We start from the raw sequence: 20,936 nt of genomic DNA on the forward strand, positions 1-20,936 counted from the left end.
TCACACAGAAAAAACAATCTGCACCCTTGATGCTTCATTGGCCTCTATTTCAAAATGATATGCAGAAGACTCACTTGCAGACCTTAATTGGCTAAAAACGTACCTGTTTTCGAAGAATTAATAGGTAGGTCACAATTTGTAAAAACACATAAGTTGCAGTTGCATAGAGATCATTACATCTTGGAAAAAATTGACTAATCCAATGTTTTATTTTTGTAGGCGTATATTGCAATATTTTGTCTGCTCCATTTAATCACATGTTTTTGATGTAGACTTGTCGGCGGTCTGCACCATATGGATGCCCTCTATAGTATGGAGAAGGAAAGACCAGGATTGAATGGATGGACATACATTTCGGATCCCAGGCTTGTAACAAATGGCTTCAAGATAAAACTCGTACAAGGTACACGTTGTTCTACGTTTTATTTTGTTTTTTTCGGATTTAAGGTTCCTTCTTTTCCACACCCAGTGCCTCATTCTTAAAACAGCGCCCTAACACTTTGCAGGAAATCTTTGGGGGCAGAAGATTATTGTCCGTACCTTGTCGCATCCATTCTACACATTTATACACGTGATAATTGACACATGCACACTCCCTCTGTAACGCTTCAATGTTCCTATTAAGTAGTAGGCTTCTAATTCTAATTGACCACGATGGTTGATCTAAGATTTACCTATTTAAACTATACACTAAAGCATTCATCGCCAGCTATTTGATCCGAGTTGGTGTTAAAACATCCAACATAGTTTATTATCTATTTTCGTGTTTTATTTTTGTTTTGTAGAGTGAAAAAACATGCCCGTTGATTACTTCAGAGCGTGGACTATGCCACATACTATTATAGATTTAACTGGTGGCATTACTCATATTACTGAAGACACAATGCTATATTTGGAAAGGAATGTTATGTCACAGATACTGGGTATAGTGTGAGTAACACACACTGGTAATTCTTAGACCGCTCTGAGTTGTCAAACATGCAACTGCATCATGATTTCTTAGTGAAGACTTCCAAAACTTGTAGCACTTCTCTGATGAGTGTGTTGACAGAATCCTTCCGTGAATGTGTTGGCTGGCTGTGTAGAATGCCGGATACTTATTACAGAGTTCCTGTGAAGTATTTGACACTTTATTTTGCACATCCCAGAATATTAATGCTCTGTGCATGTTATCATATGTTCTGATCCTGTGCTTTCCATATTTTTCCTCTTGTCCATCTCAGCAACTTCTAAACATGAAGCAATACACATGAAATTGTTGATTTCTAACCATACAGACGGTTTTATTTTCCACCAAAGGATGCCCAATGACATAGTGGGCAACCAGATGAAAACTTGAGTTCTTTATAATTCTTACTAACCCAAACAATAGATTGTAGGGTTCCCACTTCTGGATGGTTAAGCCACACCTAATGTTAATGATCCTTCCCTGAATTCTTGCTTTTCTCTTCGATGAGCCCTCCTGGCTGTCTTCTGAGCAAGCATAGGAATTCAGTAAGGGGGAACCACACAAAGTAAAGGCAAAATATGAAGTAATTTGTGTCTTCAGCCATCATCTACTTTATTGCCTATGGACTCCCCCTTCTTCATCATTTTAGAATTGTTAAGAATGCAGTGTTTTGCAGACCCCCATTTGTGCAGGTTCTCTGTGTTCAGCCAGATGGATATTGTCTCCCTTCCCAAGCATAATCAGTCACCTAAGCAAAATAGCTCCTGTATGGATGAAACTATGCAACTGGTCTTGTTAACGGGTGGCGGGTCCTGCCCTCTCATCCCCTTCCTCACCCTGACACAGCCTATAACGGCAGGCGCCAAGATGTCCACTGTATTAGCATCTAGATTACCGAGCGCCGCCATACGTTTTTTCTTTTTCAGTGATATGTCCGTCACTTAATGGCGAGGACACTTCATCGGTATCCTGTTTTCGGTAGTGTGCATAACTGGAGCACTTTTTCACACACTTTTGAAGTGCATGGAGCCCTGAAACTAAATGTTTGTTGGTATGACCGAGAGCACATAGGAGCTGTCTTCCATCCAGGGGAGTGGTGTGTGAGCTGGCCACTCAAAGATAAGGGAGCGCCGCACTGCAGCGATGTGCGTAGCAAGGCGGGGATGCCTGGGGTACAGCGACTTGCTTGTCATTTGGGCCCAGCAACCTGAGCTTTAGGATCCAGCTACACCCAGAGAAAGATCTCCCGGGCCTCATGGGGGGGGGGGGATTGGTGCTGAGTCGTGTTCGCGCAGGGCAAGTGGTGTGTGCTGTACTGACCAGCATTTCCTTCTGGTGATGCCTGTACTGTTTGTCGGTTGATGGAGGGCGTTATCAACCTTTAACCCCCCGGATTGATTCTGATTTAATTGGGCGGACGGTGTATGGACGTGTTCAGTATGTAAGGATGCAGGTTGGGGATACTGGCCACATATGAAAGTTACAGGGGGAACTGGAGTGCCTACATTGGCATATTGGCACTGCGCTGACCTGTTTGTGGAGTGTGAAGGGTGCAGCGGTGGGGGCTTGTGTTGTACTCCTAAATATAACAGTCTTTCCAGACCCGGTGGGCCTGATGCCAAAACGTTTTGGGAGGGCTCCGAAGGACACTAAGGAAGCATTGAGTGGCCCGCTGGACATTAGTTTTGTCAGGTCGGTATACCAAGGGGTGAAATTGGCGGAAGAAGGGGCCGCAGCAGTTATGGGAGATTATGCATGACAACTATGATTGCAGATTTTGGAGTGGTGGTGCTTGATGGAAATAAACAGATAACTGACAAAATTGACTCGCTCTCTATTTCTATTACGCAAATGTGACATGACCTATCTAAACTGAGCAATACAACTGGTGACATTGAAAAAAGAGTGTCCACTCTAGAAGATTATAGTCAAAGAGGGAATTGTCATTACTTAACGAAAAAACAAAGACGCAGTAGACCAAACTCAATGACTTGGAACAATGTGCAAATGCTTGGCTTACAGGAAGGAACCCAGAAAGGTATTATGGAACCATTACCAGAGATACTGATTCCCTTGTCGTTTGATGAGAGTTCAGATTTGGCCAGTTTCCAAGTCGACAGAGCACATCAGATCCTTCTTGAAGACAACCACTGGGTGCCTTCCCATGAGTTATGATTCACCTCCTTCATCATCAGGACAAGGTTAAGATTCTTTCTATGCCACACATGAAAGGGGGGTGCGGGATATGCTTTTAACAAGACTATGGGACAGAAGCACATCGACGTAGAAAAACACTTGATGAAGTTAAGAAGATAATACAGACAAAGAAGTTGCCGTATGCACTGCTCCCGCCAGTAAGACTTTGTATTAATGTGTGGGGAAAAGTTTGTTTTTGAAGATCCCAAAATTGCACTTCATTACTTGAGACTAATCAGTGAATTACACAATTTTCCTCAAACTGACCTTGTCAGTAAGGATGTGAGAGCTTGAACATTGCAAAGGTGTGGTGGCCAAATGAATATGACTAAACATTACTAGTGCTAGAACCGTGTTCTGGTTGAGTAGGTGGTTGACTGCAATCCCAGGAAGAGCTACAGAGGCAGAGTGAACTCTACCCTCTGAGCTCTGGTTGAGAGACTGCCGCGTACATGCACATTGTTGGAGTGAGCTGGGTTATATTAGGTTTGAGATACTTCTTGAAAGTCTTTGTTGTATGGGGGTTGGAATGTGCAGGCAGTGTTTGCTATGTGTTTCAGAACTGTTGCATCACTAGTTGGGGTTTTATGGACTTGCACGGGAGGTGGGGTTAGTTACATGGGATGACAAAACATCAACAACTCCTGTTATTCCATGTTATGTTGTGTGGTCTAATACTGCGCACTGCTGCCACTTGTGTGGTCTCTTGGGGCTATGGCGATCTGTAAGGGGAGGAGGATTGGGGGTTGTTGAGAGCGAGAAGAGCAAGAGAGCTTTGATTTGCTGTTGGCAGCTTCCGTTTGGAAAAATGGGTCACTGGGCGTTGCTGTGTTTTTGGTTGGTAGCCGTCATGTGTAGTTCAGGTATGATTGTGCATGGATGCTTTGTATTTGTGGTTGGTTTCATATTGGGTGTTGTGAAGTGTGTGCGCTTTGTTGTGCAGTAGAGGTAGGGTTGTGTTTAGTTTGTGATTTGAGGATGAGGAGGCAGAATATTGTGTTTTTTGTATGGTTAATTAAGTGCAACACATTTCCTACCCCCAAAATATAGCCACGGGCAACTAATTTCCCATTGCCAAAAATCCATCTAAGTGCAACACATTCCTACACCCAAAATACAGCTAAGGCTGACACATTTCCTAGCCACAACAATTAATCTAAGTGCGACACATACCTACGTCCAAAATACAGTTAAGGGTGGCGCATTTCCTACCCACAACAACCCATCCAACTGCAACGCATTTCCTCCCCCTAAAATCCATCCACGCGCAACACATTTCCTACCCCCAAAAATACAGCTACGGTTGACACATTTCCTAGCCCCAACAACCCATCTAAGTGCGGCACTTTTCCTACCCCCAAAATACAACCAAGTGCAGCACATTTCATATTCCCAACAATCCATCCAAGTGCAACATGTTTCCTACCCCCCAAAATACAGCTACGGGTGACAAATTTCCTACCCCCAACAACCCATCTAAATGCAACACATTTCCTACCCCCAGAATACAGCTAAGGGGGACACATTTCCTACCCCCAACAACCCATTGAAGTGCAGCAGATTTCCTACCCCAACATATGAGACCGGACGCTGTGGTGGAAATGGTGCATGAGTGGGGATTGGATATATGTAGGAATACAGTACTACTGTACACTAATCTACGCACCAAAATACGAGCTTAAGGTATTATCATAGAATTTGAAAGGTTTTAACTGAGTGATCAAGAAAGCCAGGATATTATGGTCTTATATTAAAAGGAGACCAATGGATATAGCAATACTGCAGGAGAAGCACCTGTCTAAGGATGAGCATATGTTGACTAAAAGGTGGGACGGATTACTAAGTATCTCCTCCTTCACTTCTTCTGCCACAGGGGTAGTTATCTGGGTGATGTGCACAGTGCCCTGGCAAGTGGAAACCACGATAATCGACGGGGTGGGCAGTGGGGAGATTATCTGGAAAACCAGTTATTTTCTTTATGTACATATACCCCTAATATCGATAACTCTAATTTCTTCACACAGATGTCCTCTATTCTATGTAAATACAATACTTACAAGGTACTCTGAATGGGAGACTGAACTTGTCCTTTAAGCTAGGATCTTGATGCATCCAGAATAGAGTGCAGGGCGTTGGGTAGAGCCCTCAACCAGGTCATTGGAGCACATATTGATAGAGACTTGGCGGTACTTGCATCCTGAAATGAGAGGATATTCGTTCTACTCAGCTGTGCATCAGACCTATAGTTGAATTTATTTTGGCTTCATGCATGCCGTTTTGGGCCCCGTTCTCTGTACAGCAGATTATCTAGATAGGTTACTAGACTCTGTTTATAATACTAAAATGAGCTGATGTTAGGGCTCTGACATCCACTTGGAGGCTCAGAGTGTATGCGCTTAGGGAATTAGCGTTTGGTCATGCGATAAGAACAGCGACAGTGGAGTTCTTTGAGACAAATACAAATTCTGTGGTAGAATTTGGCACGGTATGGGCGGCTTTTAAAATCACGTACGGGCTGTTTGTATATCTACATCATTTTGGCTGTGTCACGTGCTGGTCAAACAAATGAGCCAAATTCAAAGTAGGATTAGGGAAGTGAAGAGCATGTACACAGGGGAATTGAAATAGAGTGAGTCCCTATATGAGCTTTATGGGAGGCTGGGAAGATGACCTATACTTTATATGTAAGCAAGCTACATGATGAGGTGGATGAACTGGGAAAAACTCTTGCCTGGTTGGTGAATAAGGAGAAAAAGAAAGAACCAATCATGATTGTTAGGGACTCCAGGGGCAATGCAATTCACAGTCAGAATGGGATTAATCAAACTTTCCAGGAATACTACAACCTCTTACATACATAACAGGCTAGGCCAGACCCAGACAAAATATGTGATTTGCTAATGGAAGCAGGGGTCCCGTAGTTAAGTCCTGAAGACAGGGAGGAACTGGCCAGACAACTGATTCTGGAAGAAATTCAGTGGTCCATTGATGATGTACAAAATGGCAAGACACCTGATGGGGAATAATATTCTGATGTATTGATATTTTAATTAGCAGAGATATATAGGCACCATTTGGGACAGGCATGCTGCCGGAAACCATGAATACAGTGCTGATCATAGTGCTACTTAAAGCGGACAAGGACCCAATGGAGTGCGGTTTTTAAAGACTCCAAGCTATGATAAATGTAGATTATAAAACACTGGCAAAATTATTAGCTAGAATGCTATCTAAAGTAATTCATAAAGTTGTACTTGAAGATCAGACTGGCTTTATTCTGAAGCAGAATACTATGATGAACATTAGGCGTCTCTTTTAGCTAATGAAAAGCATGAGGAAATAACCAGGACAATAAAGATTGCCCACTCTTACAGCTCTGGAAGTCTTCATTCTATTAAAGACAAGGAGGCGAGCATTATGCTTTACTTTCTTTATTACTGCCATAATTAGCTTTTCAAATTAAACTTTTTTAAACTGCAATATTTGTAATATTTTTCAGAACATTTTCAAAAAAGATGCAAATTTGGGTTTACAAGTTTCTAAATCCGTAATGTCTTAAAGTTCTAGCTCCAAACCACAACTCCCATGACTCCCAGGGGTTAGGAAGCCTTGACCTCTTCTCCTGCACCTATAAGCATGCAGGTCAGTCCTTAAGAACCCTTAACACTAGGTCCTTTCCTCTTTCTTTTCCTTGTCCCAACTTGACTATGAATTGCAACAGTCTTAATGCCAACTGGCAACGATATTTAAACTGTAACGGTGAATTCGAACTGTTGAAGTCTTGAACTTCCATGATGACTGGCACTTGCGTCCACCTTAATCTCTCTGTCTCCGATCAGGTCGCTTTGTGATTGTCTCCTACGAGAAATGGAAAATACTACATCAGGGTGGCTGTCAGACAAAGTTGAACATTTAATACATGATGCATGAAAATAACTTTGTCCATAATCCGGGTGGGATATAATGCTCGCCTCCTTGTCTTTAATAGAATGAAGACTTCCTGAGCTGTAAGCGTGGGCACTGCTGATATATTGTTCATCTTGAGTAGCACGCAGCATTTGACTTTTTCTTTCGTAAAAGCGTAGACTGCGAATGACCCTGCCAACAATTCGAGACAGTTGATGTGGAGACGCAATTCCTGTTCCGACCATTTCCCTCCTGTCTCTATTTGTTTGCAACGGGCTCCGCAGCCAAATCTGCTCGCATCTGACTCTATGATGAGATCTGGGGAATCCCCGAAAATCGCTCGGCCATTCCAGGCTTTCATATTCTGGAGCCATCATTGTATCTCGGTAATGTCGTCGGGATCTAGGGTCACTATCTGATGGTAGCTGAGCCCTCCTTGAAGGTGCCTGATCTTCAATCTCTGTAACGCTCGATAGTGGAGGGGTCCTGGGAAAATCGCTTGAATGGAGGCTGCAAGCAAGCCTACCACTCTGGCGAGGTTCCGTAATGAAATCACTCTTTTCACTATCACGAGCCTGAGTTCCTTCTTTATTGCTCTCACTTTGCGATGTGGAAGCTCAAGGGTTGCTTTGAGCGTATCTATGTTGAATCCTAGGAATTCTAGGGTCTGGACTGGTACCAACTGGGACTTGTCTAAGTTCACTAAGAATCCTAGAGATGCTAAGAGAGAAAAAATCCACTGGACGCTCTTGGTGAGGGACTGTTTGTCTGGGCCTAGCACGAAAATGTCGTCTAGGTAGATAATAATGCGAATCCCTCTCTCTCTTATGGCTGCTGCTACTGGTCTCATCAGCTCGGTGAACGCCCAAGGAGCTGACGCTAGGTCGAATGGGAGACATGTAAAATGCCACGTTTCCTTGTTCAAGCAGAAGCTGAGATACCTCCGAAATTCCTAGCTATGGGAATCGTAAGGTAAGCGTCCTTGAGATTGTGCCGGGATAACCAGTCTCCTGTCCACAGGAGATCTCGGAGCAGATGGATACCTTCCATCTTGAAGTGATTGTACACTAGCCATTCGTTTAAACTTTTCAGATTTATGACTGGCCATATTTTGTCCCCTCTGTGCACTAGAAACATGTTGCTGAGGCACCCTGGTCCTCCTTGAGCATCTCGCTCTATGGCATTCTTGTCTCTCAGCTTGAGCAGTTCGCTGTGTAACAGCGTTGCTTCTTTGTTTGACATACGAACGGGCCGAGGTTCTCAGTTCTGAATGCAGTTTTCTACAAAATCTAAATGAAGCCCTGCTACTGCTTGCAACACACATGCATTGCGCGATAACGCTTGCCATGCACTCAGATAGTGAAGGTTTCTCCCTCCTACTTTCATGCTTATCGCACTCAACTCCTGATGCATTAGATTGCCACTAGGATCCTCTCCCTCTACGACCTCTGGAAAATCTGGCTCTTGCCGGGAAGAAGGTTGTTGCTTCCCCTCCCAGTATTGGGAGCGTGGCCCCTGGTGTCTACGATGGTAATTGTACCGACCGGACGGTCAACCTCTTTGGCGTCCGGTCCCGTAAAAAACACGATTTGGGAAGATTTTCTTTATTGAGCTTTGTGCTCTCTAGAGCAGAATAAGTGCCCACAAACTGGGTCATCTCTTTAGCGAAAGTTTCGCCGAATAACAGGCCTTTGGCGTTTTTCGCCTGCTTCATAGGAGGCAAGGTCACTTAGTTTACCATCGATCTTTAGCAGAACACCTCTTCTTCTCTCAGAGGAGAGTGCACAATTTGCATTTCCTAAGAGACACACCGCCCGTTGGGCCCAATTCGCAAGAGCGGAAGCGTCCACTGGAGTACCCGTATCTTTCGCCTTCTCTGCGAGGTCCATTATTTTAGCTAATGGACCTGCAATATCAAGGACCTTGTCTTGGCATGCTCGCCATGCGTGATCTATTCCTTTCCTTATGTCTTTTGTAGACTTTGTCACAAACGTGACCATCTTTGGGTCTAGATCTGGTGTCTCAGCTAGCTTCCCTGGTAAGCCTGGCCTGGGACATTCTGATCTCATGCGAGATCGCACGTCTCATTCCAGTGGCTTTAGAATGTGCTGCGCAATGTAACCTGCCACTCTAGGCAACGGCACCCACTCCGAAGACTTTGCGTGCCTGATGGCCTCCGGATCAAACATGTCAGTGCTATTATCCACCTCTTGGGGATCGACTTCTTCTTCCATATGTTGAAATGTTGAAAGGTGTCATTCTCGCCTTCATCGTCAGGCATATAGCCTTCGTCATTGTCTCCTATATTGTCCACCCCTGGGGTAGGGGGTCTGTCCTGGCATTCTTTTTTCTTTTCCAGGAAGGCTCTCTTCAGCCTAGCGACAGGGTCGCTTATTCCTTGGGGAGCAGTGTCCTCCCTTTCCAAATTGCTCGGGGGGGGTCAAAGAGTTCTTGCTCTTCCCAGCTGCTTTACGCCCCTCTGGTTCAACCCCCGCGGGATGTCTGGCTGACGGTCTCTCTCCGGGGCTCTCCGCTCTTCTCTTCCTGGCAAGCCTTGCTTGCTGTTCTGCTAAAATAGCCTCCAACACTTCCAACTTTTGTGGGATAGGTTGTACTCCCTGCGAGACTGCTTTTGAGAGCGGGTCTCCCAGCACTTGCTTGAAACTTTGGGAGAGGTCTGCCTCTTGGTTGTAAGTCCCTTCCTCCCACTCTTCTTCCGACCACTCTGGTGAAGTGGATGGTGTCTGGCCAGGGCTTCTGCATTGAGCCATGTCTAAGATTGACAGTGCCAAAATCCGTCTGTCAGCCAAAGGGACTGGACAAGCTGTTAATCTCTCACTTGCTGTCCCTAGATCAGATACAAACGGCCCTTCGTTCATTTTTCGTTTGAATTATTATTATTTTTCTTTTTGCAGAATTTGGAAAGTGTTGAGGTCGTAGTATGAGTTGCTCTGCTGTCGCACATTCAACTGTGCGCGTGAGCGTTGGACACGCAGGGGAAGCTGGGAGATTTACTTCTTCTCCCGCTCTCCTGGGTCCTAATGTTCGCCGGCGCTACCACGTAGTGTGGAGGAGCGGGGCCGGCTGCCTGAGGCGAGCGTTATTCACTCACGGCGGCGGCCCTGTCTCTCTCCTGACCAAGAAAAACTGACGGATGAACACACTTCACTCTCTCCGCTTCCGCGTGAAAACACACGCGACTCGTCCGAAACACGTGTCGAAATGAACACGCTCCTGATTATGTTTATATATATTTTTTTATCTCGCTACTGTAAAACGCGCACCTATTATCTACAATGACTAAGCAAAGCTCTTTTGTCACAGAAGGTATACATTACTGATAAAACTCAACGGAATTATTAACATATTAGCTTGGCAAATATTGAGGTACTTATCTCGTCAAGGCAGCAAAAAAGAAAGAGGAAAGGACCTAGTGTTGAGGGTTCTTAAGGACTGACCTGCATGCTGATAGGTGCAGGAGGAGAGATCAAGGCTTCCTAACCTCTGGGAGTCATGGGAGTCATGGTTTGGAGCTAGAACTTTAAGACATTACGGATTTAAAAACTTTTAACCCCAAATTTGCATCTTTTTTGAAAATGTTCAGAAAAATATTACAAATATTGCAGTTTAAAAAATGTTTAATTTGAAAAGCTAATTATGGCAGTAATAAAGAAAGTAAAGCATAATGCAAGCCTCCTGTCTTATCATAGAATGGGCGATAGCCAGTTTGGATACACATAAAGCCTTTTACTGCGTTGACTAGTATTATTTGATTGAGTCTTTGCATTACTTTGGTTTTGGGAACACAGTAATAAACTTGATGAAGCTACTATACGAGGACCCGTTGGCACGAATTAAAACAAATAAGGTCATATCGGATGAGTAGAGGCAACAGGCAGGCATGCCCTCTGTCCTGATAGTATTCACATTGACGGTAGAGCCGTTATAGTATTCACATTGACGGTAGAGACGTTAGCGTGCTAAATGAGGAAGACATTTGGGGACTTGGCATTTAAGGTACCTGGACAGGAGAATGTGATATTGCTATACGCGGATGGCATATTACTTCGTTTATAGGATCCGGCTGTGTCGTTTCCACAAATGTTGGAACACACAGAAGAATTTGGCATAGTGTTGGGATTGCTAATACACTGGGGAAAAACCTATATGTACCCTGCAGCGAGTATTAATCTGGATAGATTGGATGGTCGCCCTTTCCAGTACTTGGAAGTCATGATCAGTGTGGATAACGTTGAGGCATATGATGATAATGTATCCAGGCTAATGGATAGCTTGAAAAAATCTCTGGACTGTTGGCTGAAGTTTCCTGTGACACTACTGAGTTGGGTTTTCCCTGTCAAAAATGATAGCTCCTCCAACTATGTTATATATGCTGCAGAGTAAGCCTATGTTTATATCAGGCTTGGTTTTTAAATTGCTGAGCATGTTATATTGGGGCAGCGAGAGTCCCAGAATGAGTCTGTGTGCTTTGAGGTTGCCCTATGAGGATGGGGATTAGGGGTGCACGATTTAAGGGTATATTACGTTTTCAGCGATGTTGCAGTATGTGGTGCCCTGGATAACAGGTGAGGAATGGGATTCTGTGATAGGACCTGTTGAGCAACGTGTGGCACCCATACAGTTAACGAATGTTGCATAGTTGAATAAGAATCATCGCACAAACAGGCCCCCAACACACGTTAAAGGAATATATTATGAATGGAAACAGGTATGAAGATTGAGGGCCAGAAATACATGTACATGCCATAACTTTGGGGAATGACATTTGTGGGGAGTACTATATGCCCTACTGAACCTCGTTTCTTGAGTGGTAATAGAATTGGGTGAGTGTCAATGGTGTATTTGGGTGATATGTATGAAGATAATAGGTTTCTAGGGTTTGAACGCTTCTTTGCTTGGCAGGGTGGAGTTTCTGACATATTCTGGGTTGGTGGATGGCTTCAGGTTGAGTTGGGCTGGGTTCCCAGAGGAACCTTTAACTCACAATATGAATGAGTCAATGCTGTCATTAAAGGAAGGGGGCAGATAAATCACTATACTTTACAAAGCAGGAGTTACCAGAAAATCTACACGTACTGACAATGTACACAAAAAATGAGGAATATATATGGGCACCCATTTGGCAGATGTGGAATGGACAAGAGCATACACGGACATCAAGAAGGTGTCAAGGAATATGAGGTTTAAATGTATACACTGTACATGTTTGCAATGCGCTTACCTAACCCCGGTGCTGATAGAAAAGATGCCTGCACAAATTGATGTGAAATGTCTGAAGTTGACATGTGACTTTGCCACATGTGTGCATATGTGGTGGGAATGCCCTAAGGTGTATGAGTTCTAGGATGGTGCTCTAGAGAGACTGGAACATTGCATTGGATACACCCTCAATAGATCTGTTAAATCGTGTCTCTTATGGTTGATTCCTGTCAGGAAAGGTGAGAAGCTCCAAATTAAATGTATATACTAGGTATGACCAAACCTTCCACAGCTTTAGATCTAACACCAAAAAATGGCTCCTCACAAATGATGCGTCTGCCTCTTCTGCCTGAGTACTGTAAACCAGACATTCCATGCCCTATAAACCTGCACTTATGTTTTTTCCTGTTGTCATTTCCACTGATGCAATTATTCATGTTTAAAATACAATGTCAAATGTATACTCTGTACGCATCGCCGTGCCTCCTATTGCAAGGTATGCATCCATGTACTTCACTGTTATGTATTAATGTACCCATTGCCTTTCCCTGACTTATCCATGTATTCACTTTTTCCAAGCTGTCTTGTATTGCGTCTAGATACCTCAGGGTGTGGCACGCTTTATAAATGATAAAAAAAACCACAAACACTGATGAAATGACACATTGCTTGGTTCATTGAGCAAGGCTATAACCAACCTAACCTATAAAATAATCTGCACAACACTAAGCTCGATACTTTAAGGTGTTCAGCTGCTCTTTACTTTAGGGTCTTTACCAGATGTATATATGTCTCCAAATTGTATAATATCTACATGTATTTTTGTATTAGATACGTCAACTATTTCTAATTGCTTGTATATCACACCCGTGCAATCTCTATCTGTACCATGTATCTCATTTTATTGTTACTGCTTGTATTCTAACCTGTAAGATTGTCTGTACACTTGTGCTTGTGTAACATGTACGTTTCAGCACCCAGATGCATTAGGGCTGGGTTGTGCTTTACAAATAAATAAATACAAATACAAATATTGCGATGTTATGGAAGCAATAATTCCGTTAATTTGTAGAAAGGTGGATCAAAGACATGGTGAAATGGGCAACTACGGAAAGGGATATAGGGATGCTCAGGGCTGAAGGAGGTGAGGATGTGGACAGCTGCTCCCTATGGGACGAGTTTCTGTCTGCAATATTGGCCTCAACAGACCTGATGCCTCAAGAATGTGTTGTTTAATTGATGTCAATAAACCTGGAGATTGTAGCATTGTCAACAGGAAGATGCAGGTAGGCCTTTTAATATCTGACTGAGGTACGTATTGATTTGTAATAACAACCGATGTATACTGTTGAGTTAAGTGTTGATGTCAAAATGTTAATAAAAAGGTTAAAGAAAAAAAAAAGCTTTGACAAAATCAATCATTTTGGCTTGTGTATAGGTATTTAATAAACATATGTCAGAGGCTGCTATCATTTGCCCAAGAAATCACAACGTTTTCTACCCGTTGCCTTCTTATAGCCAGTTAGTAGTGTTATGGTAGTGCCGGACAAATGCCTATCCCATGCCTACACAAAAAACAAAACTGTTCTTACTCCTATGTCCCGTCCCCTTTCCTCCATACCGTATGGGCGTCGCTCGCTAGGGACAGGAGACAGAACCTTTTTCACCAGAAAAAATCTTCTTCCGCTTTAAATGTAGAGGTGCGCTGGGGCGCGGTCCTGGGAGCATGCGCTCCCCTGACACCGCCCACCAGAGCCACTCGCCAGTACTCTTTTCTGCGTTGACGGGAACAGACTGCTTTCACCAGTGCTCCTGGGTTAGGCTTTGGCCTGGTAATTCCATGCACTCTTCCCCGGAGAAGTATGTTTGTCTTTTATTCAGATACCTCTGTCCTCTGGTGCCACACTCCTCCCAGGTGCATTTCGACGTCATCAGGCTTCAGCAGGTGTCCAGCCTGCGAGGGGCTCTTCCCTACGTCTGCCCCCCACCCTCTTTGCCTTCGCTGCCTTGACCCCGAACACGGCTGGGAGGGTTGCTCCGCGTGTGAGACGCTTACACCGCACGCTCTGAAGAACAGGTTAGCTCGGTGGAGAGAGCTCTTTGGAAAGTCGCCTCCAGATAACTTGAAGGATTTCGTCAGACACAAGTCAAGGCCCAAGGTAGGGCCACTGTTTTCATCCGCACCCCGCAAGGGCGACTCCTTCCCCAGGAAACGTCCTAGTGGGAGGGACCGTTCAGGTCCTAGCACCAGCCCAGGTACTGACACTGCTTCAGCTACCGTCTGAGGGGTTGCAAGATCCTACCGGTGATGACGCTGATGGACCGCAAGGTTCTATTACCGGGTCTTCGCCCGAGGGGCTACGCCCTACTACCGGACAAATGTCTGAAGGGGTGCCTGTACACAGCACTACCACCGACACTGCCGAGGGCACACCGCTTACCAGGCCCTAACCTGAGGTGCAGGGTAGGCTTCAACCTCCACCGCCAAGAGTCCAGGGAGAGGCAAGCCCATCGCGGCAAGCATCACGACACAGGCACTTGGCATGCAGCCCGACAAAATGGACACTGCCAGACAAAATGGCCACTCGTCCGACACCATCCCCCTTCGGGGAGCAGGTAGGAGAGCGAGTTTCTAGGTGGGACTGGTCTTCACCAGGCATGGGGCCTACAGCGTATCCTTCAGCGTCGCAGGGTAGACACACCCCACAAGCAGCATGGCAAAGTGCACCCAGGCCTCAGCAACCTCGGGGCCCTTTGCCTATGCCCACACCACCAAGCGCCCCACCGGCCTGAGAGGACCATTTTTTTTTTAAAGTTCGTCACGCTTATGAGATGGGCGTCATCCTCAAGGATGTGTTCAGGGATATGCCCCCCCCCCCAGTCCTGCCTCCAGTTCTGCCGCTAGCACCAACGGCCGCTCCAACTGTGGCTCCAGCACTTCAGGCCCCCGTGAAGCCTCTGCTGCACCCATGCCTGTTCCCACAGTATAACCCCTCCACCCCCGACCCCCATCTCCTGCAGTTCTGGCGGTTCCATATCTCTCTCCACAGCAGCCTCCGGCTCCGGTCAGTACACCTTAGTACTCGGCGCCCAGTACTCCTCCAGCTGCACTGGACCAACAGGACAGTTTGGTGGACACTGATGAGGAGGAGGAGCCTGACACGCCTTCCTCGGCCAAGACATTTCATGAACTGCTCGCAGGTTGAATACCTGGGGCCGCCACAACCCGAGGTTGAACAACCAGAGGTGGGGTCCTGCTGTAGGTCCTCACTCTACGCCCTGCGGCTAGAACAGGGATTCCAATGCAGAAGGACGTTGCGGCTCTGGCCAAAAAAGGATGGCTTAAACCCCATTCAGCGCAGCCTACCAACAGGCGCCTCAATGCCAGGTACAGGCAAATGGAGGGGTAAACACTCTTGCTGTCGGCACACCCTCAGCCATACTCCTCAGTGATCGTCGCAGCCTCACTCTACTCCAAGCCGCAATCTTCCTCGGCTACCTCAGCCTCGACACTCCTGGGTAAGGAGGAGAAGATCTTGGAAGCCTATGGAAAGAAGGTCTATTTCAACACCGCATTGCACCTTCGTTAATCCAATGCGGACGCTATGCTCGCTGATGTCAAGCAAAGGCTTTGGCGGGAAATAGCCGACTTCCTTCTGGAACTTCGGGTACAGAGTCAGGCGCGCTACAAGGCCAGGCTGACGGAAGCAAAAATTATTGCACAGGACATAATGGAGTCCACCGTGGCCCAAATAGACACCTCTGGCTGTGCCATCTCCATCGCTACGGATATGAGAACAACAGCCTGGCCACGGGCTACCAAGTTCAACCCGGACATATAGGAGCACATATTGGACCTTCCATTCGAGGGTCGCAACCTTTTTCATTCCACCACCGATGAGGAACTTGATAAGAAGAACAGTTCCCAGACTGCAAAATCCTTACCTATCCTCACGAAGTCAACACCCAAGACCTACAGCAAGGCGCACCAGCATGCTCCGAGGCTTCCAGGAACGAAGGTCAAGACAGCCGGACCGGTCTCCAAGTCAACACCTCCGCAAACAGCACAAGGTGGGGAATAAAGGCTTTTTTCAGTCCCCCTCCTCAGCCCCTGCCTCAGAGGGGGAAAAAGGCATAGCACTCTCATCCGGGTCCACCTGTCTCCGTTGGGGGGCAGGCTTGCCCTTCACTCTCAATGCTGGCACACCAGGTTCACGGACCCCTGGATCCTCTCAGTAGTGGCCACGGACTACCGCCTACTGATCCCTCCCTCCCCTCTCTCCTGCCCTCCCCTTCCACAGATTGGGACAGCAACTCTGTTGGTGGAAATTCGATTGCTCATGGAGAGTCAGGCTGTGGAAAAAGTCCCAGCCTCCCAGCGGGGTCTGGCCTTCTATTCATGGATTTTCACCATAAACAAGAAGAACCAGGCTTTCCTCAGAGTTGTTAGACCTTTCCACCTTGAACCTTTTCCTCCCTCTTCAAAAGTTCAAGGTGGTTACCCCAGTGCTTATTGTGCATACATTGTGCATGGGAGACTGGATGTGCTCCCTGGATCTGAAGGATGCATACCTACACGTCCCAATCTGGCAGCCCCATCAGTCCTTTCAGAGGTTCAGGATCATGGGCTTTTATTTCCAACACATGGTTCTACCCTTTGGCCTCAATTCAACCCCCTGGGTCTTTACCAGATTTATTAATGCAGTGGCAGCCCTTCTCAGGGCCCAGGGTCACCACGCCTGTCCATACCTAGACGACTGGCTCGGCAGAGCAGGCTCTCTGGAGGCAGTCCGACACACTGCCTCCGCCCTCGTGAAAACGCTACACGAGTTGGGATTTTCCATCAATCTCAAGAAGTCGCAACTAGAGCCTACGCAGAATCTAACGTTCCTGGCCTCACCTGGGATACGAGCTCCGAGAGAGTTTTCCCTTGGTGGACAATATCACAGCCATCAAGAGAGCCAAGGGCCATTTCCTCAGCAGGTCAGTGACCTCAGCATGGTGGTAGCAACACTTCCTGGGCATCATGGCAGCATGTCTCCTAGCAGTGCCACACACGAGACTCAAGATGCAGCTGCACTTTGCAGCCTCCTGGAGTCAGGTAAGGGTTCCCAGGCGCAGCTGGTCAGCATACCACTTCAGCTTCACCAAGACCTAGTCTGGTGCAGCATGGACTACAACTTGGGATAGGCAGACCCTTCCGGCAACCAGCACCGCAGGTTACCATCACCAAAGACTCATCCCTAGAGGGCTGGGGAGCCACCCTGGACAGCCAGAGTGTCCACGGGATCTGGTCCCTTCGGGAGCAGGAAGCTCACATTAACTGACCATCTGGCTTGCTCTCGAAGCCTTCCTCTTGATGGTCGGTGACAAGCCTATTCTTATCCAAACGGACAACTCCACCAGCATGTATTACGTCAACAAGCAGGGTGGCACCGGGTTTCCTCCCCTCTGCACTCTAGCAGTCAGCATTTGGGAGTGTGCTCTGGTAAACAACATACACTTGGCAGCAATCCACCTCGCGGGGGAGTCCAACCTGGAGGCAGACAGGCTCAGCAGGCTGGGTTCAGACAACTACGAATGGCAGTTGAACAAAGAGGTTATTTAGGGGATCTTCAGCAGATGGATCTATTTGCGACCTGGTCCAACATGAGGTGCCCTTAGTTTACGTCCAGGCAGGGGCAGGGCCAGGGCTCTCTGGGTGATGCGTTTCAGATACAGTGGAACAAACATGTATGCATATGCCTTCCCTCCCACTCTCCTGGTACACAGGGTAATCTGCAAGATAAGGGAGTCCCGGCACCTACGTGTAATTCTGATAGCTCTTTGGTGACCGGGGTGGCGATGGTCCTTCCGCTGGCCCCAGCTCACCTACTATCGCAGCAGGGAGGCACGGTCATTCACCCCACCCCCCAGAGGTTAGCCCTCGCAGCGTGGTTCCTGAGCAGGTCACATTAAAGCATCTGCATCTGTCACAGGCTAACCTAGACCTCATACAGGGTGCTAGGAGCGACGCTACTAGGAGCCAGTACAAGAGCAAGTGGACTAGGTTTTGTTACTGGGCAGATGCGAAGGAAGTTGCATCTGCCCAGTAACAATTCAGCCCCAAGGGTGTTTATGAGGCTCATGAATGCAGTGGCTGCACTGCCCAGATCAGAGGGCCACTATATTTATCCATACCTCGACGACTGGTTGGTTTGTGCGTATTCACCAGAGCAAGTCGAGAATACAGCGGCCAGGCTAATGCCACGCTGAGCCACCTCAGTATGCATTACCTAAGGTCTACAGAGGACCCGGGCAAGCACATCAATTGGCTCGAAATGATGACCATTGAAAGCTTCCTTCACAATTATCAACAACAGCCCAGTCTGTATTTTACTTGCGTGCACTGCATCAACAAACAGGGGGGCACCAGATCACCCCCTCTGTGCAGGCAAATTCTATGTCAAGACCGGAGGCTCCCATTATGCTTCACTTTCTTTTATTCAACAATAAAGAAAAAGCTCAGCAGCAAGATATTTGTGCACCAAATGTGCCATGAGTAATGTGCAGAAAACAGGTGCACCAAATATGTATCATAAGCATAGCAATATAACAGTAACATCATAACATAAAGGGTAAGAGTCCCTGCAGGAACTACATTTCCCAGGGAGCTTAGCTCCAGTTAATTTAGAAGCCATCAACTTGTGAACTAGTCCACCAATAGTAGTTCAGATCCCCTGCATAAACAGTCCTAAACATGATGACACTTCCTCTTTCTTTGCTGCTCACAGCAAGAGATAGGTACTTCATGTTTAGCTCTGCTTATGTCATGATTTTATAATTTAAAGATAACGTTGCAACATTTCATAATATATGTTTACTGCATGGTTATAGGATTATACGAATTTTACTTTAAAAAAATAAAAATAAAAAAATAATTCATATTTTTTATGTTGAGCTCCGACGCCAGTTCTCTGGCCTCAGAGACCGCTTAATGTGAAGCTCTGCTTCACGCGGTCACAGCTGATCAGCTGTTATTTAATTCGCTCATCGAGCGGATCCCTCGGCAGACTCGCGGCTTCGTTGCGCTCCTGAAGCACTGGGAGTCCGCTGCGGCCAAGCCGGAACACGCTGCACCGCCTGCAGGCCGCCAGGGGAGCTCCTGCTCTCCTGGTCCTTTCCTCTGCATTCCGGCGCAGCTTCTTGCAGCTCGATCCCCGGAATCCTTCCTCAGACAAGAACGAGTGTTTCTTCTCGCAGGTTTTTTTTTTTCACCGCGGATAGATCAAAGAAATCTCACATTCAGCATATTAAAAACAATTACAAAGCTGAACTGAAATAAGATTACTGGGCAGTGAGAGAAGGCGTTCAGAAGCCCAGAAAAGAAAAAAGAAAAAAAAAAAAGTGAGTAAGGTGCATTTATTTTATAATGGCAGAACAGTACTCACTTCAATCAGATCAGGCTTGGTCGGAGGCTGAGGGAGATCACTGTTACATAGATGACGTGGCAATGGCTAATAGTTTATAGAAGGTTCTGGGATCCTCAGTTGAGACCAGCGTTAAGAGAGCTGTAACGGATATGCTCATTCCTATACAAAAAATCACCTAGACACTATGGAGGAGCATTTCAGAGGGACCTCCCCTCCTGGAAGGAAGAGAACACAGAAAAGGAAGCACCTTACCGAAGGGGGATGTACACCGGCTCGCAAGAGTAAAAGCTTGACGACTCCCCCGAGCCAGCCATCTAATGCCACAGCTGCCGTAACGGACGCCTTCTCAAGGCTGAAACAAGCCTTCATGAACAGGAAGGTAACCCCTTCCCATCAACTCTCTTACCGCGAGGAGGAAATCGGGGGAAATAGACCCTCAAGCCCAGAGGGATATGAACAGGGCTCTTAAGAAGAAGATCATAATAAGAATGTCTACGACGCTGATTTTTCTCACTCCTCTTCAGATGAGGAATTTCATTTAGAGGATTCAAAACCCTCTGCGTCAGAGATTGCGGCAGACCCTAGATTTGTTTACCCCGGAAGACTTAATACACCCCAGGTCCACCGACTGGGAACCATCTTCCAAGACATCGAGTTACATCCACCTTAGGCTGCGCAAGCCACTCGATAAAGAAGTTCGGGCCAGACTACGTGCTGAATGTCCACGCCCAGACATTGCGGATAAAGTAGCTCTGACCCCAGAGCTTGATTCTAAAATGATTACATTTCTAGGTAAAAACGTTAAAGACCCCAGGAAGGCTTTGATCGTGCCTGGAAGGCCTGCCAGGATAAAGTACTGGACATAGCAGGTCCACTAGCAAAAATCTCTGATCTTGCGAATGCAGCCATCACCTCCTCGGACCCCATCGACCCAGTGATCTACCCAGTGATATTGTCCGGTTGGGTTCCTTGGGCAACGCCAGTTGCGCCATCTCAACAGAGCGACGGAAAGGCATCCTATACAAAATAGATGCCAAATTAACCGAACTGGCAGACACAGAATCCGGGCCAACTGCGCAAGGCCAGCTCTTCGGAGATCCTTTTATGAAGGAGATGACAAAATTCGTCGGGACATTCACGGCGTTGGACAAAGCACAGGCTTCAATAAAAAGAGTATTTGCAACCAAGGTTTTCTCCAGGTCCGGACGAGGAAGCGGTCGCTCTTCCGGCCGTTACTTCTTCAACAAGAGACC

The 20,936-nt window shown here is 46.5% G+C and overlaps 1 protein-coding gene across 12 annotated transcripts in view; it reads left to right on the forward strand.

The window, feature by feature from the left end:
- The window catches only part of PMS1 (PMS1 homolog 1, mismatch repair system component), a 2,204,114-nt gene that overhangs the window by 2,154,741 nt on the left and 28,437 nt on the right, over positions 1-20,936 (forward strand). For all 12 annotated transcript variants that reach the window (XM_069615650.1, XM_069615653.1, XM_069615656.1 and 9 more), the window contains one exon: positions 273-403. In XM_069615650.1, coding sequence (XP_069471751.1) covers positions 273-403 — 131 coding nt within the window. The remainder of the gene's footprint in view (positions 1-272; positions 404-20,936) is intronic.

Source organism: Ambystoma mexicanum, chromosome 9 (assembly GCF_040938575.1).
Source record: "Ambystoma mexicanum isolate Mex_15411 chromosome 9, UKY_AmexF1_1, whole genome shotgun sequence".
Lineage (NCBI taxonomy): Eukaryota > Metazoa > Chordata > Amphibia > Caudata > Ambystomatidae > Ambystoma > Ambystoma mexicanum.